At 45.7% G+C, this 25,200-nt stretch overlaps 1 protein-coding gene across 3 annotated transcripts; it reads right to left on the bottom strand.

The window, feature by feature from the left end:
* Positions 1-1,444: 1,444 nt before the first annotated feature.
* On the bottom strand, positions 1,445-24,131 carry CA5A (carbonic anhydrase 5A). Of its 3 annotated transcripts, none has more exons than XM_074550763.1 (7): positions 18,988-19,188; positions 17,758-17,955; positions 13,918-14,036; positions 12,898-12,993; positions 12,232-12,294; positions 10,865-11,020; positions 1,445-1,486 (listed from the first exon to the last, which is right to left on the bottom strand). In XM_074550763.1, the coding sequence occupies exons 1-7, from the start codon at positions 19,145-19,147 to the stop codon at positions 1,460-1,462; spliced, it is 819 nt and encodes a 272-aa protein (XP_074406864.1). In that variant the 5' UTR covers positions 19,148-19,188; the 3' UTR covers positions 1,445-1,459. The 3 variants fall into 3 exon arrangements, with proteins under 3 accessions (XP_074406864.1, XP_074406863.1, XP_074406862.1); XM_074550762.1 differs by lacking the exons at positions 1,445-1,486; positions 18,988-19,188 and adding exons at positions 3,627-7,534; positions 23,892-24,131; XM_074550761.1 differs by lacking the exon at positions 1,445-1,486 and adding an exon at positions 3,627-7,534 and having other exon boundaries at positions 18,988-19,184.
* Positions 24,132-25,200: the final 1,069 nt, after the last annotated feature.

Below are 25,200 nucleotides of genomic sequence, written 5' to 3'. Positions count from 1 at the left end.
GTATGTATGATATACAGGATATAAACACGTGTATGTATGACATACAGGATATAAACACATGTATGTATGATATACAGGCTATACAGACATGTATGTATGATATACAGGATATACACGCATGTATGTATGATATACAGGAGATACATGCTTGTATGTATGACATACAGGATATAAACACATGTATGTATGATATACAGGATATAAACACATGCATGTATGATATACAGGATATACACGCATGTATGTATGATATACAGGATATAAACACATGTATGTATGATATACAGGAGATACATGCTTGTATGTATGACATACAGGATATAAACACATGTATGTATGATATACAGGAGATACAGACATGTATGTATGATATACAGGATATAGAGACACATATGTATGATATACAGGAGATACAGACTTATATGTATGACTTACAGGAGATACACACACATATATGTATAATATACAGCAGATACACACATGTATGTATATCTATATCTATGTATGCTATACAGGATATACACACACGTATGATATACCTACATGTATGTATGATATACAGGACATACAGCCATGTATGTATGATATACAGATGTGTTTGTATGTAAATCCTGCCTCTCCCAGCCCCATCCTGCCCTGCTTTTCCATCCCAGCCCACAAGCACAGGGCAAGGCCCCGGTGCTGCATCACCTGCACCTCTGCAGAGGCGCTGCAGGAATCAGCCCCTCCTGGCAGACACCAAAATCGCCAAAAAGGCCTCTCTGAAACACTAATGAGTCACCAATCTCAAATCTGACACATGGCAAAATCACCAAAATGCTTGTTTGTGAAACGAAAATGTAAAATAATTCACCCATCTGGCAGTCGTGCAGGCAAAAAAGGCAATGTGTGCCTCACTGAAGGCAAGGGTAAATCACTTGGGTACTACAGTAATGTCCAAGGAGCCAATCCCTGAGGAAATTCAGATTCCCTCTTGCCCTGGTGGGAGGAGAGGAGCTCAGGGGCTCCAGCCTGGAGCTGTGATTGCAAACATTCCCTCTGAGGGTGGTGGTACCTGTGAGGAGCTGCCTCCCAGGCAGGGCTGGCACACCAGGAGCGGTGCCCGAGCTCCAAACCAAGGCTGGTTCCTCCTCCTGGAGCCCCCTCTGTGCACGTTCAGACAGGCAGGAGGTGGCCTGGAAGGTTTTCTCCAAGGGACCTCCAGGGAAACGTGAGATGGACATTCTGGGGGAAAAGGGCACATTTCAGTTACATTTCAGTTACATTTCATCTCCATCACCACCACTTCCAGCCATTCCAGAATCCCAACAAGCCCAATCCTCAGAGCACTAATCCAAACCTGACATCTAGTGGCTGCTCAGGAGCTCAAAAATCTGCTGTTGACTTTAGGTAAACATCCAAATTCTGGAAGGGAGCAAAACCAGAAATTACCTTGGCACAAAGCACGGTCCTCCAGTTTTCAAGGAGAAATGGGATCCTGAGGAGGCTGAAAAGACTCTGACAATTAATTAAAAATAAACAACAAAACATTTACCACAGGTTTTCTATAACCTCAAAAACCTTTTTTTTTACTTTACTAGTTTCCCATTACAGGCCATTTTTGTTGCTGCATTTCATGATTTATCCCAGGACCATGAAATCATGAAAAGAACCAGATACTTACAACAAATGGGATTATCACTGTGTCAGCCTTGGTGCATCAGGATGCAGCAGACAGGACTGGGATGGAAATTAAGTATTTGCTTCAGGTGTTTTCACATGAATACTCAAACTCAGTTATAGATTTGGGGGAATAAAATCATTTATCAAGGGATTTGCTTCTCCAGTGCTCCAGGCTGAGTTCCTCAAGGCCAATAACGACCTAGAACCAGGATTTCCTGAGCTGGAAGGGACCCACAGGGATCGAGTTCAATTGCTGGCCCCAAGAATCCCACCATGGGCATTTCACACCTAGTATGAACCCACAGAGACATTTCCATGAACTCCCACAAGAATGGGACACAGTTCTCCTGTTCTAATTCTTCCAAAGGGGAATTTCTTCCTGGCCTCAGAGCTGAGGGCTGAAATGCCTCTGAAAGGCTCCAGAGGCCGTGGGACAGCAGCCACTGAATTGCCCTGTCCCAAGCCAACCTCGTGCTTGACTCTCTTACAAATTATTGCAACTTATTGCATGGGAGTTCATTCTGCAGCTGTTTTTCCATTTGTATTCCTGAGAAAACACCAGCCTGGCACTGGGGTGTGTTCCCAGAGCCGATATCTTCAAAGCAGCTGCCAGCGGCGGTGTTGTTATCAGCTGGCCCTGAGCATTACCTCTGCTCGGGGCCCCGAGTTCTTCCGCAGGATCTTTGAAGACTATTTGATTATCCAATCAGCTCTCCATGTGCTAACACTCACAGCCTGGCACATCAAAAACCAGCAGGGAAGGAATGGATTTGTCAGAAGCACAAACAATGAGCAGGAGCAGGAGCAAATGGGCCATTTGTGAGGAGGGATGGGGATGTTTTGAAGCAGTTATTTGGAAAAGCTGCCTTGATCCTGCTGGCATCAATCCCCCATTTCTTCAGCAAACACCTCGGCTGTGCTGATAAAGAGCTCAGAGCTGCTTTTCGTGGCTAAATGGAAGGGGTGGCAGCTTCCAGAGCCATTAAATGGTCACAAGAGCTGAGCTGGCCTCACTCCTAACCCAGGCCACTCTTTCTCCAAAAGAAAACCCAGGCCACTCTCTCCACCGACCAGCACACTTGGGGAACCTTCCAGAAACATTATCTACAATTATTTTAGGAGTATTCCTTAACCAGGAATGGAATCTCCAAAGGAACTTCTTTGGGTTAATCCAGCTAAACAAAACAAAACCGGTCTGGGTGAGAGCTGGACTCCAGTGCGGCTCAGCTGCGACAGAAATTAACACTGATTTCACCCAAAGTTCACAGAATCATGGGATGCTTTGGGATGAAGGGACATTAAAGTTCCAACCCTGACACCTTCCACTGTCCCAGGGTGCTCCAAGCCCTGCCCAGCCTGGCCTTGGGCACTGCCAGGGATGCAGGGGCAGCCCCAGCTGCTCTGGGCACACTGGGTGAGGCCTCCCTTCCTCCCAGTTATGATTCCTTCCCCAAATCCCATCTAAACCCACTCTCTCAGATCAACTTCTAATTGGTATCAACAATTTAATTTATTTAAAGGGTTTTTTAGGGTTACTTGATAGCATTTCTGCAGCCACAAGCAGCAGCTGGGTCACACCACCCAGCTCCAGGCTCAGATTTATGACAGGACAGAGGAAGGAGCTCAGCTGACAGGTCCAGCTGAATGGGCAGTGGCCAAGGAAGGAGCTCAGGAAAGGTCCTGGAAGGCTGGAATGCTGCTGGAGACGGCCTGTGGCATCTGGCTGGGTGTGATCAATCATGGGACACCCTCCAGCAGCACAGAGAGCTCTTTGTGCTTTCCTTCTGACCCAGCTCAGCAGAGCCTTTCAGGCCTTGGAAGCATCACAGAACATCTGACAGCTGATCAGACTCTGCTCCTAATGAACTGGGGCATTCCCAATCAGGAATTCTAATCTTTTCTTGACAGGAAATCTGATTTTTTTTTAAACTTGAAAAGCTTAATTACACAACGAGATACAGGCATGGGTTTCTCTGTTCCTTTATTGTAGTTGCACACTAATGTAACAGTGTCAAATGCAGCAGCTGAAGGGTTCTATACATCAGGGAAAAACTCTGGGGAAGGGCCTGGATCCCAGGAAAACAAAGCATTCCCTGCTCCAGGTGTTGTCTGCAGACTGATTTCTGTTATGGTCGGGCAGGTAACACACAATAAATACACAATGTCATAAAGGCCACAAAAACAAGATGCACAAAACAAAAGGAAATACAAGTTAAAACATCCCAAATTAAGGCACGAGGGGACCCTTCATCCAAAGCTGAATTCCAGTCCTCTAAAACCCTGTGGAGATCAAAGCAAACTCCAGCTCTGGAGCTTCCAAAGCCAGGGGAGACCCTCCTGTGATCCCTGACAGAAAAGGCAGCACCAAGGTGGGCAGGAATGCCTGCAGAGGGAAAGTTCTGGAATGCAGGAGCAGGGATCAAACACTCCAACAGCAAGGAAGTTGTCTCAGCCAGGACAAGGTGAGAGCAGAGGAATCTGAGAGCAGCTGGGGTGAGACCAGCACAGAGCTCCAAACCTCCTCATCCTCCTCCTCATCCCTTGGCAGGGAGCTGTCCCAGAGTTATTCCTGTGACAGAGTTATTCCTATTCCTTGCTGCCCCAGCAATGCCTCCCAGGGCAGTATTTATTATAAAGTGACTCTTATGCAAGGAAAATACAAATATGTGCTTTGACCCTTTTGTATTGTGCCACCCAAAAGAGCCCAAAAATTCCTTTTTAACTCAACTGTGCAAAATCAGCCCTAACCCAACAATCAAATCATCTTTCCACACAGAACTGAGAGAATAAGGCACAGGAATTCTATCCCATCTCTTGATTTAAACACCATTATTTTCCTAAAGTTTACATTCACAAGGTCAAAAAAGTCATTGTAACAGGAAAGTTTAAAACTGAAAAAAGAAACCCCAAACAAATAAACATCAGTACATTCATTTCTAGATTAATTCCAACAATCTGCCCTGCAGCTGAGCTCCTGCCTGCCTTAAGGAGATGCTCAAACACTACACATAAATGCAGGACTCAAGAAACAGCAAAAATAAAAAAAAAAAGGTAAAACCCTGTAAAACTTCTTTACAGTTATTTTTTTATCTACATTAACCCTGTTTTCAGATATTTGAAGTGATCAGTGCTATAATTGGAATTTCTTTATTTTCTGTCAGTAAAAATAGGTGTAAATATGGACACAGCTTAACTGCATCACTGCTAATTCACTATCCTCTAACAAAGCTTCCATGGCAATACTTGAACAAAGCAAATCTCTGTGAGAACTTTAAATAAATCTGAGAACTTGAACTGCATCACTGGGAAGGGAATATCCCACACTCCCTCTGATGGATGCAGGGTGGTTCAAAAGGGATTTACACATCCAGCAGGAAAATCTGATTGAGGGGAGCAAAGCATGGAGAGGCTGCTGTAGGATTCCAGAGCAGCTGGAGTTAAACAGTTAAACCCTGGCAGTTCCCTAAATAATCTGGTTTTTGGGTTTGTTTGGAAAGCTGGATCAACTATTCTTCTGAGTGGATAAGAGAAATCCAAAACCTCAGTGGAAATTACAAAAGCAATTTAAAAACTGAGCATTTATAAAAGCTTTTAAAAAGATCCATTAATAAATGATAAGGAGATTGATGCACTTACAGCCCAGTGGTGCTGAGGCAACTCTGGTTTTAAATAGAAGGCAACATTAAGATGTCTTTGTATTACAATTTTTTCTATTAATGAGTAGAAAATATCTGAGCTGCTTCCATCTTTGTCCAGGGTCCTCCTCAGAACAGCACTGAATAAATATCTCAGACTTAATGACTGGATCATAATTACTATACATTCAGGCAAAAAGTAAAATAATTCTTTTCCTGTTCCCTGGACTGCAGATATTCCTTCCAGCTTTGTTTTGGAATGTATCATTCTCCAGCAAAATCATCACTGCTGTGATTTTGGAGCTAAAAATCTGAGTGGTGATGGCAAAGCCTGCAGAGTTCAACTGAGAGCATGGAATCCGAAAATCATGGAATGGTCTGGGTGGGAAAGGACCTGAAAGCTCACCCAGTGCCATGGGAGGGACACCTTCCACAATCCCAGCACAATCCCAGCCCCATCCAAAGGGAGATGGCACAGCCAGGATGGAAATGTTCCCCAGGCAGGGAGGGCTTGGGGGAAGTGGTGAAACCAAAGAGTTCCACTGAATTCCCAACTGGAAAAATATCCTGCACTGGGATAGAGGGAGATTTCCTTCCTTCCACACCCAGAGCCACTCAGCTGAATGCAGGGACAGAGGCACAACTGTGGCAGAACAACAGCCTGAGGTAGAGCTGTTGAAGGGGGAAAGGCAGGATCTGGGCACTCAACTGCTTCAACAACATCATCTCAAACCCCTAAAATCATCAGGGAAATCACACTGGAAAGTGTTAAGGTGCTTTGAAACTGGATACTTCGAAAAAACCAAAGTACCAATTGGAAAACTGGATTTAGCATTGCCAAGCCAGGTTGTGGCTTCACTGAATCCCACCAGGAATCAAACAGAGGGAGGAAAAATTCCTGAAAAGATTCCTGAAACACAACCCATGGAGATGACACAGAGCTGCTCCTCATCAGAAATGTGGTGCAGGAATTTAATCTGCTGAATACAGCAGAGCATAGAGGCCAGAGAGCAAATCAGGTTTAGTGGGATGTGAGAGGTCAGTGATCCCTGGGGCTGCTGGATCCCAGCTCCTGGGAAGGGCTCACACAGCAGCTCTGCTTGGTCCACAAATCAATCCCAACCCCACTGGACCTTGTCACCATAAGGTGCAATAAAAACAAACTGGTCCCCACTGGTCCTGAGGCTGGGTAAGTGTTTTTATAGGAAAATACTGAGGCTGGGTAAGTGTTTTTATAGGAAAACTGAAGAGAGCACTGGTGCTCTGAGTTATTGAAATAAAACCCTTTCTCAGTGCTGTGTTTTGTCCACACTGTCCTGGCACTGGTTTGAGGAATGGTTTGGGGTTTTGCCCTCCTGATCCCACTAGGAGGGTCAGCAGGGCTTTATCTAATCTTGCTTTCCTTTGATGTGATCAGTTTCCTGGGATCAATTGGACATTTTCACCCAATCTGCTGTTCTTGCCAGTCTTGAGACACTATTGAATTCTCTTCTCCTCCCTTCTCCTGATAGACTATTAACACAGGAAAACAAAAGCTGCTAAAACCAAAAGCTTCTACAGTTGTTAAAAGGTTTTAGAAAAAAAACGTCTTCTGGCTCGTGGTGTCATTATAGTGGGCACCCACATCAAACATGGAATGTGCAGCCAACAGAATGGAAAGAGATCCTGGAAGTCATTTTTGTCCTTCTCCTCTCATCCAAGGAGAAAGGCAGAAGGTAAAATGTCTCTGAGACAAGCTAGTTCCCTTCCAGCTCTCTTGCCAAACATCAAATAATTCCCTAAAAGGACCTGATCAGTCCTGACACTTTTCTTTGCTTCCCACATCCTCTTTCTTAAGAATTTTTACCCAGGATTACTAATTCATGCAAGGCACTGAAAGGGCATTTGAAGAACCACAGAACAATCCAGAGCAGGAGCAGGGGAGGATCTCTGCAGTCCTTATCTTTAACTCTCTTAATAATCCCTTCTCCACCCTTAACCTCAGAGCAAGTTAAGAGTTAACACCACTCACTTCTTAAAAAAAAATCAAAACTAAAACCCCCCAGAGCTTTGCTGGGGCCAGCCAGGGAAGGGCAGGGATGGCAGGGGAGCTGCTGGGGCAGCTAGGGGCCGAGCTGGGGGCGGAAGGACGAGCGCACGGTGCGGTCCATCAGCGGCTGCAGCGGGCGGAAGTTGTCCACCATCCTCCTCTCCTCCTCGCCGTGCGACGAGAACAGCAGCGTCCTGAAGGCCTCCAGCTGGGGAGCACAAAGGGCCACTCCTGTCACCTCCCAGGAACTCCCCAAACGGGCAATTCGTGGCCAAGGACAGGAGTTGGTTCTCAGAGAGGGGAGTGAAACCAAAGGTAGAGCTAGGTTTGGGTTCTCTGGGGTTTTAGCGCCCACATTGGCTGATGAAGATTGTCACATTATCCACACCAGCATGGAAGGATTATCAGTCACCTGCTGTCCTCAGGGAAATGAAATCCCAGATGTGGCAAACTTTGTGCTAGGTTTGTGTTCTGAGGGGTTTTAGCACCCACATCTGCTGGCATCCACACCAACATGGCATTATCAGTCACCTGCTATCCTCAGAGAAATTAAATCCCAGATGTGGCACTAAGTTTGTGTTCTCAGGGGTTTTAGCACCCACATCTGCTGGTAAAGACTGTCCCATTATCTACACCAACATGGAATTATCAGTCATCTGCTATCCTTAGGGAAATGAAACCCCAAATGTGGCACTAGGTTTGTGCTAGGTTTGTGTTCTCTGGGGTTTTAGCACCCACATTGGCTGATGAAGATTGTCACATTATCTACACCAGCACTGAAGGATTATCAGTCATCTGCTATCCTTAGGGAAATGAAATCCCAAATGTGGCACTAGGTTTGTGTTCTCAGGGGTTTTAGCACTCACATCTGCTGGTAAAGATTGTCACATTATCTACACCAACATGGAATAATCAGTCACCTGCTCTCCTTAGGGAAATTAAATCCCAAATGTGGCACCAAAGTTTGTGCTAGGTTTGTGTTCTGAGGGGTTTTAGCACCCACATTGGCTGGTAAAGATTGTCACATTATCTACACCAGCATGGAATTATCAGTCACCTGCTGTCCTCAGGGAAATCAGATCCCAAATGTGGCACAAAATGTAGCACTAGGCTTGTGTTGTCAGGGTTTTAGCACCCACATAGGATGGTAGATTGTCCTGTTACTCACACCAACATGGAATTATCAATCACCTGCTGTCCTTAGGGAAATTAAATCCCAAATGTGGCACTAGGTTTGTGTTCTCAGGGTTTTAACACCCACATCTGCTGGTAAAGATTGTCACATTATCTACACCAACATGGAATAATCAATCACCTGCTATCCTCAGGGAAATTAAATCCCAAATGTGGCACCAAAGTTTGTGCTCTCAGGGTTTTAGCACCCACATAGGATGGTAGATTGTCCTGTTACTCACACCAACATGGAATTATCAGTCACCTGCTATCCTCAGGGAAATTAAATCCCAAATGTGGCACTAGGTTTGTGCTCTCAGGGGTTTTAGCACCCACATCTGCTGGTATCCACACCAACATGGCATTATCAGTCACCTGCTCTCCTCAGGGAAATTAAATCCCAAATGTGGCACAAAATGTAGCACTAGGTTTGTGTTCTGAGGGGTTTTAGCATCCATGTCTGCTGGTAAAGATTGTCACATTATCTACACCAGCATGGCATTATCAGTCACCTGCTATCCTCAGGGAAATTAAATCCCAAAAGTGGCACCAAAGTTTGTGCTAGGTTTGTGTTCTCAGGGGTTTTAGCACTCACATAGGATGGTAGATTGTCCTGTTACACCAACATGGAATAATCAGTCACCTGCTATCCTTAGGGAAATTAAATCTCAAATGTGGCACCAAAGTTTGTGCTAGGTTTGTGTTCTCAGGGATTTTAGTGGCCACATTGGCTGATAAAGATTGTCACATTATCCACACCAGCATGGAAGGATTATCAGTCATCTGCTGTCCTCAGGGAAATTAAATCCCAAATGTAGCACCAGGTTTGTGCTCTCAGGGGTTTTAGCACCCACATCTGCTGGTATCCACACCAACATGGAATAATCAGTCACCTGCTGTCCTCAGGGAAATTAAATCCCAAATGTGGCACTAGTTTTGTGTTCTGAGGGGTTTTAGCACCCACATAGGATGGTAGATTGTCCTGTTACCCACACCAGCATGGAAGGGTTATCAATCATCTGCTATCCTCAGGGAAATTAAATCCCAAATGTGGCACCAAATGTGGCACTAGGTTTGTGTTCTGAGGGGTTTTAGCATCCATGTCTGCTGGTAAAGATTGTCACATTATCCACGCCAATATGGAATTATCAGTCACCTGCTATCTTTAGGGAAATGAAATCCCAGATGTGGCACCAAAGTTTGTGCTAGGTTTGTGTTCTCAGGGGTTTTAGCACCCACATTGGCTGATGAAGATTGTCACATTATCCACACCAGCATGGAAGGATTATCAGTCACCTGCTGTCCTCAGGGAAATTAAATCCCAAATGTGGCACTAGGTTTGTGTTCTCTGGGGTTTTAGCACCCACATTGGCTGATAAAGATTGTCACATTATCCACACCAACATGGCATTATCAGTCACCTGCTCTCCTTAGGGGAATTAAATCCCAAATGTGGCACAAAATGTAGCACCAGGTTTGTGTTGTGAGGGGTTTTAGCACCCACATAGGATGGTAGATTGTCCTGTTACTCACACCAACATGGAATTATCAGTCACCTGTTATCCTTAGGGAAATTAAATCCCAAATGTGGCACTAGGTTTGTGTTCTGAGGGGTTTTAGCATCCATGTCTGCTGATATCCACACCAACATGGAAAAATTATCAGTCACCTGGTATCCTTAGGGAAATCAAATCCCAAAAGTGGCACATCTGAAAGAGCTATTCCCACTCAAATACTTCATCCAACCTCCATTTACAGCCTCCCTGGCACCCAGGAAAGAGGGAACCCCAACAATGCCCAGGTTGTTGTATCACTGGGTTATAACTGGGGTTAAAATAAAGCAGCAGATCAGCTTTTAATGCTCACAAGGCCACTCCAATGGTAAGTCACTGCTATGAGAGTAAAGAGCCAAGCAAAAAAAGAAAAAATGAGAAAATTCTCAATTTAAAGGAATGCCACACTCTGCCTGCAGTTCTCTGTTAACAGTCTCCATCTCACAAAATCTTCCCTTTTTCCCTTCCCTCCATAAAAAGGCTGCATCATGCTAAGGAGAGCAAAATTATGAGAATTCCAATAAGTTCCTAAAACTCCCCAAGTTTTGAAGGGGCAGCTTCCAGAATTGTATCACATATCAAAATAAAACTCTTGAGAATAGATGGAAAAGTTGAAAAAACATCTTGGAGAGGTCTTTCAGTATTAGTGGCTGCTAATGCCAGGATTCCTCCCCAAATCCTGGGTTGAAACAGTCACAGATCTCCAAAAACACTGAGAATTTTTGTGTTTTCACAGAGAATTGCTGGCAAACTGGTTCTGAGCACCTTTGTGGCAGCAAGAGGTGTGATGTGAAAGGAAAATTGAGATTTACCTGATCCTCATCCACCTCGATTGGCTTCTTCTTAATGATCCACGTGACTGACTCAGTGAGGGGAGGAGTGGTCAGGGAGCCAGCGTAGGTCCAGTAATCAGGGCAGGAAGGGAGCAGGCACGAGGGGTCAAAGACATCAAACTCGATCACAGTGTCCTAAATAGCAAAGAAAAAACAAAAATTAAGGATGTTTTTAAGGGGTTTTGAGAAAAAAACGGACAGAAAATTGAAAAATATCTTGACAGTGTGGTTAAAAACGATGTTGTGGGAAATGGGGTGATGGGAATATTAATAATGTTATTATTTTAAATCCCCCAAATTTCTGTAAAATTGGGTTTGAGGTGTAAGGGGCAGCTGCTGAGCAAATGAAGTTAAATATTTCTACTGTCCCCACATTAGGAATTTAGTGCAGGAGAAAGGAGTGAGAAGGATCAATGGCCTAAGGCTTTGTGGGAGCTGATGCAACCAGGAAAAAGAGGGAAGAAGTGGTGAGATAAGTTCAGGTAGCTGGGCCAGACCTTTAAAAGACTGCAAACAAAGTGTTTTACTTTTCACCATGTGATTTTAGGCAGCAGGAACAGGACTGAAGTTTATTTTAAATCAAATATTCCCATCTCCAAAATTCATTCCCACATGTGGGATATCAGGAGTTTCAAAACCCAGGATTGCTCCTGAGGGAGCTTCAGGATATACTGGGGGATCTTGGCTAAATTTCTTTTAAATTATTATATTATCACAATAGATATCCATTCAGATTTGGGGAGGTCTTCTGGCACTGAACTGACGTGTTTGGTGTTTATCTGGCAGAGCTGTCACTGCTCTGATACAAAAACCTGTTTTATTTGGATTTTACAATTTCCTTGCTGTGAGAAGCAGAGGCACAGCGACTTCAGCTGGATGAGATTAGAAGCTGAAGTGGTCGATGTGGTTTTGTGAGTGTACTTTCAGAAGGGAACGGGCAGGGGAAGGAGGAAATGCTTCTGTCAGGGACTCAGCGCTCCCTCTCCTGGCAGGAGCCTGCCAGGAACAATCCCATTCCCCCAGCAGAAAATGCAGTGTTTATAAAAAAGGAAATAACCTCCTCAAAGATCAGACAAAAATCAAAAAGCCTTAACCCCACAGTAAATAAACCCCCACTTGAGCATGTCCTTGTAAGGGAAACAATCTCAAGAGCAGCATTTCTTCAAGAGTTTGGAAAGCTTCAAGTATCCAATTCCTCCTGAAAAATCAGCCTCCCTTCCCACTTCCAAGGTGTCACTCAGCCCCCCCGGTAAAATTTAAGGAAGAAAGCTTTTCTGGGTGTGTTGTGGTTCTGCAAGTGTTCTTTCTGCTGGGTGACAACGGGTGGGACACCCCAGAGCACTGACCTTGTGTCTGACTGCTGGCAGGGCATCCACCAGGGTCTGCAGCCCCTCGTGCCGCGCCCCCAGCTGCAGGGACAGGAGGGGTTGGCCAATCAATCACCTGATCAATAATCAATCAGTCCTACCTGTCAGCCTTAGGATGTTTTCATAACAACAATCACAGGGTATTTAAGGTTGGAAGGGAGCTCTGGAGATCATCCAGCCCAAGGCTGGAGGAACAAACACATCCAGGTGGGTCTGGAAAGTCTCCAGACAGGGAGAGCCCACATCCTCCCAGGGACATCCCACGTCCTCCCAGGGACATCCCACATCCTCCCAGGGACATCCCACATCCTCCCAGGGACATCCCACATCCTCCCAGGGACATCCCACATCCTCCCAGGGACATCCCACATCCTCCCAGGGACATCCCACATCCTCCCAGGGCAGCTGCTCCACCCTCAACAGAAAGTTCTTCACGTTGAGGTGAAACTTTTTTTAGTTTCTGGCCATTGCTCCTCATCCTGGCACCATTGAACAGAGCCTGGCACCATCCTCTGACACCCCTTGGGAACATTGATGGGATTGATGGGATCCCCTCTCAGCCTTCCCTTAATTGCCCTAAATTGGCTTGAACAGAATGCAAATGGCAAGGCCCCCATCACAGCTGGTCCCACAGAATGAAATTACCTTTAGGAACACTCCAATAACAGCCAGGCCATTCCCTTCCATCACAGCTTCCTCAAAACTCGGGTACTCCACAGCATTCCAGTGCACCAAGTGCAGCTGAAAGAGAGAAAAGGGAGAAATCAGCCCCTGCCCAGAGCTCACACACCACACCTGACTGCTGATCCCAGCAGGGTGAGGCACTCAGGGAGCTCCTCACAAACCACAGAAATGAGGAACAAAGTGCTCTTGGTAAATAATGGTCCCTCCCTTCCTTTTTTCTCTTTTGCTTTAAGCAATAGTTAAGATCCACTGCATTTAAAAGAGGTTCAGTCTGTGGCAGCCTCCAGGAATGGTGGTCACAGGCACAGAACTCAGTGTTCCATCTCTTTCCTCCCTTCCCAGGAGGAGCAGAGCACCCTGTGCTCCTGAGGAACATCCTCCTGCACACAGCAATCTTCCTCTGCCCTGCTCACAGCCAATACATGGAGGGGTTTTGTGTGATAAATAAATACCCCAGCCCAAAAACTCAATCACAGCCTCCCTGTTAATGAGGATCTTGCCAAGCTGGCAGCAGCACCATGAACACACCAACAGGAGAGAAACTCTCCTTCAAAATAACCCATCATCGCTTGACAACTTCTCCTTTGGCAAAGAACTGTGGTCAAAGCTGTCACAGTTTTACAGTTTCACTGGCTTCATCCTCTTTATTGTCATTTTCTTTCTTAGCAGTTACTCAAGTAGCAAAGTTTTGCTATTTTAGTAACTGTTCATCAGTTGCAAACAGAAAATAAGGTGATGTTTTATAAGAGTTTGTTTGTTTCTCTGAAATATTTAGTAACAATAAACAAAGTGATTTTTTACTTTCAGTCCAATTTTCAGGGTGTTCTTCTCCAGAAAACACAGTGGAAATGAATTTTTTTTATAGAATAAAACAGCAGATGAGCTGTAGCCCTTCAAAATAAACTGCAATTCCTCAGTTTGGGAGTTTTCACAGACACACCTGAGCTAAGTGTTTGCATTGTTGAGGATTCCATCTCATACCTCTGCTGGGTAAAATTTACAGTCAACGGTGTGCTCTGAGCCCCAGTCATTGACAGCTCCCCAGTGGAAGTGGAACTGCTTCAGCCTGTACTGGTTTTTCAAGGGGCCTCCAACGATGACTAGAAAACAAAACAAGACACACATGTTAATAAACATGATTTAGAATTGGCCAGACAAGTAAATCCTTGGAAAAAACTGCCCAGGAAAAAACTGCAAGGTGGAGCAACTCAAACAGTGCCTGTCTGCACTTTGCCATGACCAAATTACTCAAGCAAACACATTCTGGTTCTCCCTGCACCAAAGTGGAGATGAGTGAAGTCTCCCCATCCATCTCCCCTCGAGGGAATGTTCTCCCAGCTGGCACCAAGGCTGGCACAGCCACAGTGGTGTCACATTGTCACCCCTCTGTCCCAGCAGGAGTGTCAGGACTGCCTGACCAGGTGACAGCAGTGACACATCCATGAAATGCATTCAGTGACATCCCCACAAGGATCTGTGAAAAATGTTGACATTTCTCATGACAAGACTTCAAAAAGCAAATAATGCCAGACAAATCAGTGTATTGAGTCAAACGTTCAAGGCTCCTGCAAGCTACAAAAATCCCAACATCTTATCCTGCTTCAGCACAGCTTCCAGCCTGCACAAGCAAGGGCCAGCCAGAAATATGTTTTGTTGTGCCCACAAGCTGTTCAGGAAGGATTTAAACACCCAGTCTGCCACTGGGCAAGCTTCTGAAAGATTTAATGCCCTTTTCAGCAATGAGTGAAAGCAAAACTTCAGTCTGCTCTGCTGATTTCTGAGGGCCTCCCATCCTTCTGCAAACACATGAATGAAGTCCATGCCCAGCTTTCTGCTTCCACTCATTCCCTCCCTGTCTGGACCAAAACCATCCTGCAAAGTCATCTTGCTAATTATGAAATGAGAACATCTGGTAAATGAGAAACCCTAATTGCTTCCCAAGGGCTAATAACACAGAATCAGGGAACCATTGAGGTTGGAAAAGAGCTTTTCCAAGGGTTCACCCAGCACTAAACCATCAGCAGCTGCTGCTTTTTACTGAACTGTAGGACAGGGGAAGTTTTACAGCAAACTTTGGTATAAAGCACCTAATCCCAACACTGCTTTTGGAAATAAGTTAATCACTTCCACACTAAGGAGAAAACAATGAGAGGCATTAAGAGATTTTCTTGTATTATTTTTTTTTCCTGAAAGCCAGCCAGCAGGTTTGAAATGTGAACCAGACAGGCCTGTGTGTGAAAAAGGAATAAATTAAAAGGAGCTGTGCAAAGTGACATTGAATTCATTTCATGCCCTGAATGAATGCAATGCTGAGCATCACTGGGAGATCACAGTGCCCCATCCCTGAAGTGTCCAAGGCCAGGCTGGACAGGGTTTGGAGCATCCTGAGGGACTGGAGGGTGTCCCTGCCCAGGACAGGGGGTGAAATCAGGGATCAGCTTTAAAGTCCTTCCCACCCAAACCATGCTGGGACTCTGTGCTGGAGAAGGGGTGGGATAAACACATGGGTGACACAGCCAAGCCTCCCAGAAGTGAAGTTTCTGTGCTCTGACACGATCCACTCCTGTGGATGTGATGATGCAAACCCACAAGTGATTACAAATTTGTGTTATTAACCACATCCACCTGAGCATTGGCCTCACAAATTACTTCAGGCACAGACACGTGTATGGACTCAGGTTCCTGCAGTGGCCACCAGAAAGTGACAGGAAACAAACAGAAACTTCAGTCCCTTCAGAAGCATTTCCTCTCAAATTACAACCTTGACAATTTCAAAACACAACTGAAGTTTGAGGGGCTCTAACCACAACAAGAACCACTTCAGGTGTTTCCTGCAGCCCTGGCTCTGGTTCAGCCTGGTTTCTGGTGGCACCACACACAGACAGAGCACACGCTGTACATACCTTCCCTCACCCTCTTCTTCCTCCTGCTTTACCTTCAGCTTTAGCCCAAGTCTTGCATTGCAAACCCCATCTCAGATTCAGGCATTTCTGTCTATCCTGGGTGTCTTTCTCATCTTCTCTTTCGACTGTGGTGCTTTTGTTTGCTCCCAAGCTTTCTTCTCAGGGTTTCTATGATTGTTAGACAGAAGCTGGCAGTGAGAAAAACCAGAAACAGCAAGAGTGAAGAGAGAAAGGTGGAGGAGAGAGGCAGGCACCGGAAAACTGGGGGTTTTACAGCAACACCTCACTGTCTGTTGCTCCTCTGTGATTTTGGAGCCCTGTCACTGATTGATGCCATCCTCCCCTTCATGGACTTGAATTCATTTAAGGAAGATGAGGATGATGAAAAGGCAGCAAATGCTCACAGGGAAAGATTTACCTCAAGGAAAGTCTCACAGACAAAGCAGGTAAGATCTTTCAGAGGTGAGCACCTGATGATTGCAGCCTTGCCTTTATGCCACAATAACTGCTCCTGTGCAATTAAATACTGCATATTTCTGAAGCCCCTACAGGCAATTCCCCTTCCCACTAAACACTTTTCAGGATCTTATCCTCAATAGATAGTGGGGTATGGCTTATGAAGCAAGAGGCTGTTTGATGAAAAGTGATCCAATCTAAAGTTAGTAAATGAAAATCACTGATGAGGTAACAGGTGATGCCTGCCCTCTAACCCAACCTCACTGAAAGAAACAGCACTTCATGATATCAGTGCTTAAATGGGCAAGGACAAGGATATTCCCTCCTGGAAATGGATTATTCCCTGTTGGAAATGGATATTCCGAGTGAACAGCTAGAAACAAGATAAACCAAACGAGCCCCAAACATACACAAGCTCCCTGCATTCCACCACCACCGTTTTTTGCTGCAGTGTTTTATCAGCCTCTTTCCAAACATCAACCACAAATGTTGGTGTTGTGCAGACAAAGTGTTGGTTTGTGTGCTGGAGGCTCCCTCCCCGAGGGCATTGCCAAATCCCTCAGGAAGCTGGAGGAGCTCTCATGGTGAGCAGCCATTTAGAACATAAACGGCTCCAATCCAACAAGTTCAAACTTGCTCAGGGTCCTTCAGTTTTCCCCTGCAGGACACGCTGAGCAATCCTGTGCTTCACAACAGCCCTGACCAACTGCTACCAGCTCACCCACCCTTATGAAATACCTTTATATTCTGCAATATCCTTCGGTAAAGGCAGCTTTTAGCAAGAACAGTGGACAGAAAATCTGGGGTTTGGGAGCAATATCTTGATTTTAAGTCAATTTTTTTTTACTCTGTTGAGCTGCTCAGGTCAGAGGTTTATTCACATGAAATTGCTGGAATGCACGGTTGGATTTTCCATGCACTCCTGCTTCCCCTAAAACAACAGAGATACACACACCTGCTCCTGAGGGCAGAGCCCAGTGTTTTTTCATTCCCTAGAACCCCACAGAGATAAGCCTGTGTGCTTTCCAACTGCAACTCATTTGGCTGCTGATTATTTCAAGTGCAGTAAATATCTTTATTAGCCCCACAAAAGATAAGTGGCAGATTACTTCAATAAAGAGCAGTGAGGGAATCAGGTTTCAAATTGAGTAAGTACACATAGAAATGGCTGAAGATTGACTCGTGTGGGTAAAGTTTATTACAAAACCTACAAGGCAGGGCACTGGGGCTTGTGAAAGGAGTTGCAGCATACAGCAGGGGATTTGTGCACAATGCCCATGGGTAATAAAAACAGTGTAAATGTGAAGTCTGTATGGAATTTCATCGTGATTCCCACCACTTTAAACCTCAGCATTTTTTACTGCACTTTCATTTTCAACATCAGGTCTTACATCACACAGGTATTTCTCCTCTCTTAGCATTAATTAGATTTCTTTTTTTTCCCCCCTGAGTTTTTACTCACTTGATCTATCAGCAGAATCATCAAACTCCACCAGGAAGGAGTAGCCGTTGTTCCAGATGTGCAGACAGGTGGTGGGGTCGTAGCTGATTTTCAGAGGCTTCAGGAAGGGATCATAAACACTGTCCCTCCACTGGATGTTGATGGGAGACTGGCGGGTGCCCCCGGGAATCGTCAGCGGGCTCTGCCACAGCGGGTGCACTGCAAGACGAGGGGCAGAGTCAGGCTGATGCAGGATACAGAACTTTCTGGCAAGGGAAGGTGCTGTGTCACCAAAGGCTAATTCCAGTCAGCTGGTGCCCAGGAAAGCAAAAGAAAAATAAAACATTCCAGCTGCATGACTCAAAGCCAAACAGGGAAGTGCAGTAATTTGACTGAGAACCATGTCAGTACCTTTCTGCCTTTGCGGAATGCTCTGCAAAGAAATTGTCCCCTTATTTCCCAGAAAGGGAGAATGCTTCCCCATTATTGCCAGATTTTAAGGCAGCTTTGTTTTACAGCTTTCTTTACACACCAGCAGCACCAGCTGAGCTGGGAACACTCCAGACATGGGATAATTCCCACTGGGAAGCAAAACATGCTCTAGAAGAACACAAAAGCACAGGGGTTACTGCACAAAGGGGGGTTCAGAGCTCCTGCAGCAGGAGTTAACCCCAACCACTCCAATCCTGACCAAAACTGCTTCATCCTGCTGATCCCACTCCTGTCAAAGCCAATCCCAGCAATTCTGGGGGCAGCTTGGGTCTGCCACAATCAGAACAGGTACATGAATTACTTCCACAGGACTTTATTCTGCTTAAAACCAGAACTGCCGCCTGTGTGGAGCTGTTCACTTCACCCGGTGACCCGCACACAACCCGAACCCCAAATCGCGATGCTTCGAGCATCACTTTACAGGCTACTTCACTAGATTCCACTGCTCAGGGTCTTCTAAACAAGCAATTGAAAATAAATTAAACCTTCAAACCACTCAAACGAGGGATGACCGAAAAACTTCCCTCCCACCCCTGTTTCCCTCAGTGAAGTGCAAACTGTGGAGCTCCGTAAGGTCAACTCAGGCAAAGGCGGCGCAAAACACTCCCCGTATTTATTTAAAACGCCGCCACTTCCTGAAGCTTCAGCCGAGGACAAAGCCAGGCAGAGCTCGGCGTCTCCCTTTCCTACACAGAGCCGGGCAGCGATGGCGGGACAGCGGCAGGGCGGGCACGGGGGCTGAGGGAGAGCGGCACTCACGGGCGTCTCGCAGGCGGTAGGAGCAGCAGGCGCCAAGGCTGCACCGGCGGCTGCCCGGCCGTGAGGAGCAGGAGGAAGAGGACGAGGAGGTGACGGCGGCCGCCCAAGCGCGGCGGAGCAGCGGCAGCATCGCGGCGGAGATCGCCGAGCCGCCGCCCATCCCGGCCCGGCTCGGCGCGGCCCCTTCCGGCACGGCCTCCCTGCCATGGCCCGTGGGCGGGCTGGGCCTGCCCTCGGCGGCTCCTCACGCTGGGACAGCCCCGGAGCAGCGGGAGCAGCTCAGGACAGGGTGGGGATGGGAATTTCCCGTGCTCCGGGTGGGCCCCGTGCCCCTGTTAAAAGCGCGTCCCCTCACAGCGAGCGAGGCCCTTCACATCAAAAGGGATTCCTTCGCACCGACAACATCCCCTCAAGAGCATCGCCTTACCCAAAAGTGGCTCCTTACACCAAAATAGTATTTACTCCCTCATGCCAGTGTTTCTCCTTTATCAAGTGTTTTCCCGCACATAGAGTATTTATTCCCTCACATTAAAAGTGATTCTTTCACATTGAGCACGTTCCTCATACCAAATGAGCATCACCTCACATCAAAAGCACATCCCCTCGCACCAAAACAGTATTTACTCCCTCACACCGAAGCGCTTCTCCTTTATCAAGGGTTTTTCCCTTACATAGAGTACTTATTCCCTCACATTAAAAGTGATTCTTTCTCATCAAGTACATCCCCTCACACCCAATGAGCATCCTCTCACATCAAAATAGTATTTATTCCCTCACACCAAAGTATTATTCCTCACACCAAGTGCATCCCCTAATGCCAAAAAAGTGTTTATGACCTCACACCAAAAAAATGCACAGAGCAGAATGGCCTTGGCACAGCAGGGTTCCCTCTCCAAGCCACATTTAGAAAAGTTATGACAAGTTAATATTTACATTTACTTTTTTTGGCTGTCAGAAAGGCAACAGGTCAAAATAGTCCCACCTTGGATGGTGAAAGGGTGAACTCAACTGAACTCAGTGTTCACCTGACACTGCCTGAGGCAGAGGCATCTCAATGAAACTGGTTAAAACCTTCATCACTCCTTCTGTTCCAGCTGCCAGTAAAGAACACATAAAAAATAAAATTAAAGGAAAAAAGGAAAGCCAGTAGAAAGCTTAAAGCATCAGTGAAAGCGCAGAGATAAAGCAAGAGCTTTAATTTTTGCCAGTTGCCTTTGGCAGCCAGGAGCAGAACACCACCCTTCATCTTGCTGTACAATCATATTTCTTAATTACTCTCTTAAAATAATTTTGAAAATCTGCATTTCTCTTTTGGAGATTTTTTTTACCTTGTACTTTTGCATTTTCACAAGGAACCTGATGTAACATTGAGAATATTTTACTGAAATGAAGACAGGACCAGATACTCAAGCAGAGTCAAGCAAGAAGTGTTTGCCCTGTTTCACCAACATTGCATAAGAAGTCTCCATTGCATTCACAATATAACATGTTTAAAGTACTGAGTTGAGTAAGAGCAGGTTGAAATCTGACCAACAATTTGCTTTGAGTGACTGCATGATCACAAACTGATCATCAGGAGATGTACAAACAGCTTGTGATGTCAGGATGTTAAACTGGGTTTAAATTTCATTTTACTTCCTCCCCGCAGAGTCTTTTTTGTGTAGCAAAACTGCAAGCAAATTAATTTTTAGTTTGACTCCCAACATTTTTTAGGGTGACTAATTTACTATTCTCAACAGAATGCTTCCTGTAGCTTAAAAAGATGGATGATCAATAAGATTGAAAAGATGCCATAAACATGATTCAGTCAGGCTTAATCACAGTTTCACAACCTATTGATCATGGTTAGGCAACTCTTCAGGCAGCTCCTGGTCATCAGGACAGCCCAGAGGAGCTTCAGGTGTTTTATATTCAACATCAACAAGAGATTCTGGGACTTATTCTCATCTACCAACAAACTACTGTCATCCCTCTATCCATTCTTCCAGGATGTATCCTCTAAATACACCTGATAACCTTGGGCAGCTTAGAAATTACATCTACACCTGGTTGTGTAATTATAGAAAATCACAAAATTACAACCATCCATTTTCTGTATGTTAAAGCTGATGAAATACAAAGCCTCAAACTCCACTGCTTTACACTGTGCCATTGAGACAACCCAACTTCATGAAGCTTTTTGGTGGTTTGATCCTGCAAGGTTTTGAAAAGTGAAAAGTTTTTTACAGTTTTTCACAAAGCTGAACAGAGCAAGTCACTTCTTGTGGGCTGAGCTGCACAAAAAAAGGAAGTTAATGACACACTCAGCAATGATGGGCTGGTGAGGTACAAAACTAAAGAGAAATAACTTAGACCTGCAACACTTTTATTTCCCTCCTGTATCACTCACAGAATGTCCACACAATTTTTTGCATGCACTTGCTACTCCTTCCTGAGCATGAAGGTCAGTACAACTTCAGGGTGGGGACCAAGATACAGATGAAAATAAAAGTTTTAATCCTTGAAAACAAAAATACCTGTTGAATGAAGTGCTTTTATTTCTTTACAAATGAGATAAACCAGGGCAAACGGTGCAGTGGGAAGAGCTGAGAAACCCCACCCAGGGGAAGGAAATAAAGCCCTGTTTGCCATAGCAACACATTCTGAACAAGAAAATAAAATATACACGTTGCTGAAACTCAGTAAAGAACCACTTTAAACTTTATAAAGGAGCACAGCCCTGCTTCAGCCACTGGGAGCAAATATTGCAGAGGAAATCCAAGATAGGTTGATTTCCTTGAAGCTTTTTTGGTCTGAATCAAGATTTTGGAGGACAACAGCGCTGCTTGGCTCAGGCCCATCGTGACAAGGTGCTGAAAGTGCTGCTGAATTGATGTCAGATGGGGGCTGTGATTTAGGCCAGTTTATTGATAAACAGCCCAGAGCTTTTTATCAAACAGATGTAGCTGACAGGGGAGCACAGCAGACTGGGAAAGGCTGAGTTTCCCTCTGCCTCCACAGTGTTTGGCCGAGATAGGAGCCTGGCTGAGGAGGCAGTGGCTGAGCCCAGATAAGGGGGAGGTAATTCCAGCTGGCGAGGTAAAGCAAACAGAGGCTTTATCTTCTCCTGTATAAAAACACTTGCTGAAATTATGCATGCAGGCTTAGGAACTCAGCCTGGAAAGGGCTTGGAAAGGAGCTCCTGGACAATTTGGAGAGGCAGTGCAGTTGTATGTGCAGGCCTGGAGATGGCACACCTGGATTGTGTGGCTCTGCAGGACCCGTACAATTCTTTGGGAAAAAAAACCCCCAAAACTTGAAGGATTCTGCTTTTCTTGTAACTACTTCTAAAGAGCAAAAAAGGAAAAAAAATATTTCAGGTCTGCTCTGCTAATAATTACTAAATTTAGCTTAAAAATCCCCATGGAGAGCACTTCCAGCAATTATTCTAAAAAATGAATGTCCAAATCCTCCACCTCCATGTGTCATTACAAGACACCTCAGAGCTCAGCACAGACACTCCCTGGTCCTCCACACCACTGGGAATTTTGACATCCACAATTGCCACAATTCCCCCCAGTGAAGTGCAGGAGAAGCCCTTTGTCCTTGCAGGGTCACAAGGGGAATCCAAAAGCTGCAGAAAGTGTCAGCCTTTGAGTTGTTTAAGCCTGGTGTGAGTAACTGTGGAGTGAGTAACCCCCAGGCTGCCTCAGCCAGAGCTCCTGTCCACTCCCTGCCTGCCAAAACCAGCCATTCCAAAGACAGGGATTTCCCAAATCAGTTTGTTTTGGCATTTCCTGCACGAATGGCACAGAGGAGAGGAAGGTTGAAGGAGTAAACAGTATCTGTCTCAAATTGAGAAGAGGAATGTGAGTAAAAAATAACTACCAGTTGTGGCTCATTCAATCAGCAGTGGTGCTTGGATGGAAGAAACTCTCTGATCCCTCCTTGGAATGGGATCCCCTCTCACCCTGGGTAACCATGAAATGCTCGAGGAGGAGCCCAGCTCTGTTCTTTGGCAGAAGTTATTATGCTGAACAAATTTACAGAAGAAAAAAATAAGAAACCAAAGGTTTTTCTAGCTCTAAGAAATTACTCTTTGCTATTCTTCAGCTGACATTATCTGCACAGCAGTGAGTAGACACAATCTCTGCCTGGCCCCACATTATCTGGAAGCAAGTTAATCAGTATTTTAAATAACTAAATCTTTAACATCCTCCAGGAGTATCTTGCACTTCAAAGTGATTTATTGGAGGTCTGTGCAGCACATTTGGAGGGGTTTGTGGCTTGTTCTAGGCCTCATTTTCCAAATCAAACATTGCAGTGGCTATGAAATTCCCAGTCAGAATCAATTTGTGCTAAATGTGTTTTGAATTACGCTCATGAACAGTTTTCATTGAAAGCAGCCAAGCCTCACAAGTAATGATTGCTTTTTGTCACAGGTTGGAGTCACAAAAATCCCGGTGCCACTGACAGCAGAAATAAAGAACAAGGTGGAACCCTGAAATTCCACAAAGCATTTTCACTTCTTTCATTCTATCCACTCCTTTTGCCACATTCCCAAGTCCCCCTTTGTTGTAATCTTCACTGCAGTGTTGTTCTTACCTCTCTGCTGGGGCTCTTCTCCATTCTCTGCAGCTCAGTCCTTCCTGTCTTCTCAGGGGCTCCTCCTGGGCTCCTGACCCACCCCTATTTATTTCAGTTACCTTCACGAGCTACAGCTGCTGCCCAACTAAGGACCCTGCAGCTGCAGCTCGTTTGGAGCAACTCGGACCCACACAGATCCCACAATACAACATACATTCAGGCCCCCACACCCCTTTTAAATTCCCTTACAAATAAGAACAACACCCAACCACACCAGCTCTCTTCCCACGCCAGCCTCCCCCATTTGGCCCCGATTTGGAGGGGAGGCAGTGACTTACAGGCAGCATTCCTGCTGTTGGTCCGGGAGCAGGCAGCCAGGCTGCAGGGCCGTGCTGGCACAGCCCGCAGGGTTTTCAGCAGCTTGGAGAGGCGTCCCAGGGCTGCCACCTTCACCCCGCTCATCCTGCCAGGGCTCTGCAGCCCTCACCGCTCCCTCAGCGCAGCCCAGCAGCCCATCAGCACCACAGAACAAACCCACACGGGCACACAGCTCCACTGAGGGGTGCCCAGGCTTCTTTATAAATAATTTTGAGAGCACCCTTTGCTGGTTAAGAGGTGGAGCCAGCCCAAGAGTTAATTTTCAACTTGTCCCTGCGCTGTCTTCTTCATTGGCTCTGCATTCTCTCCAGAGGCCGCCTGGTTGATGATTATTCCACATGTGCTTCCCAGAGGTGCTTTTCCCCCCAATCTGGTTCCAAGAACACGGAAGGGTTGCAGAAAACTCCTCTTTGGTATGCAAGGAGAAAGTTCTTATCACCCCTTGGTGCATGCACGCTGTGAATTTGAATAGTTGGATATTTGAATACTGATGGCTGAGAGATGCTGTCAGGAACTGCTGAAATGCCCCGGGCTGGTGCTCAGAGTGAGGAATTCCCAAAATCCAGCAGCTGAACAAGGCTGGGCCTGAGAAAGAAACATTTTAGCTCTGAACATTTTCTAAAGCAGCATTGCAGCCTCCAGGCAAGGAGCTGCAGAACAAGGGATGCCAACAAGTTTTGTTACAAAAACAGCTCCTGATTTTATGTAGACTAAAAATAGGAACATAAGGACCCATAATTATTCCTCTGCTCACACTTGGACCGAGCTGAAATTTTTGTTTGGGAGAGGACAGAGGGAGATGGTTTCCTGACCCATATTTCTCAGAGATAAGAACAAGAATGTTGCTCTCTTGCGGTTTCCAGGGACACTTCCAGAAACTTTGTTACCTTATGTGAAAATCCTCCTTGGAAATCCCACACTTTAATTTTCTTTGGGATGTTTGCTCTTCCAGTGACTGAAAAAAATCCACGTCAATGGCACAAACACATCCAGTCCGAGCTGCAGCTTTTCAGGCCAAGCACAGAAACAGAGGAAAAGAATTGCTCCCATTAAAAATTCCCAATATTACAGATTATTACCAGCCAAATAGGAATGAAGATGAGGAACCACTGAAGATGGAATTATCCTTTGGAAGGACAGGGGGGCAAGGATGACACAGCAAAGGGTCCCCTGGCATTCCCAGCCCCTGTGAGTGACAAAGTGACAAACCAGGTCCAAGGTCCAACCCAGGAGCACAGGGAGGAGCAAAAGGAGAGCACAGCAAAGTTA

This window comes from Zonotrichia albicollis, chromosome 13 (assembly GCF_047830755.1).
Source record: "Zonotrichia albicollis isolate bZonAlb1 chromosome 13, bZonAlb1.hap1, whole genome shotgun sequence".
In the NCBI taxonomy this organism is placed as follows: Eukaryota; Metazoa; Chordata; class Aves; order Passeriformes; family Passerellidae; genus Zonotrichia; species Zonotrichia albicollis.
This window is presented reverse-complemented; position numbering and strand designations above follow the sequence as displayed.

Bases quoted from the DNA above. Each gene is read 5' to 3' on its own strand.
- CA5A (XM_074550761.1), bottom strand. From the start codon at position 19,147: ATGGGCGGCGGCTCGGCGATCTCCGCCGCGATGCTGCCGCTGCTCCGC. The intron at 14,037-17,757 runs GTGAGTAAAAAC...TTTGTTTTCTAG, and splicing joins TGATTCTGCTGATAGATCAA to TCATCGTTGGAGGCCCCTTG. The intron at 11,021-12,231 runs GTCAGTGCTCTG...TTTGCTATTTAG, and splicing joins TGCCAGCAGTCAGACACAAG to GACACTGTGATCGAGTTTGA.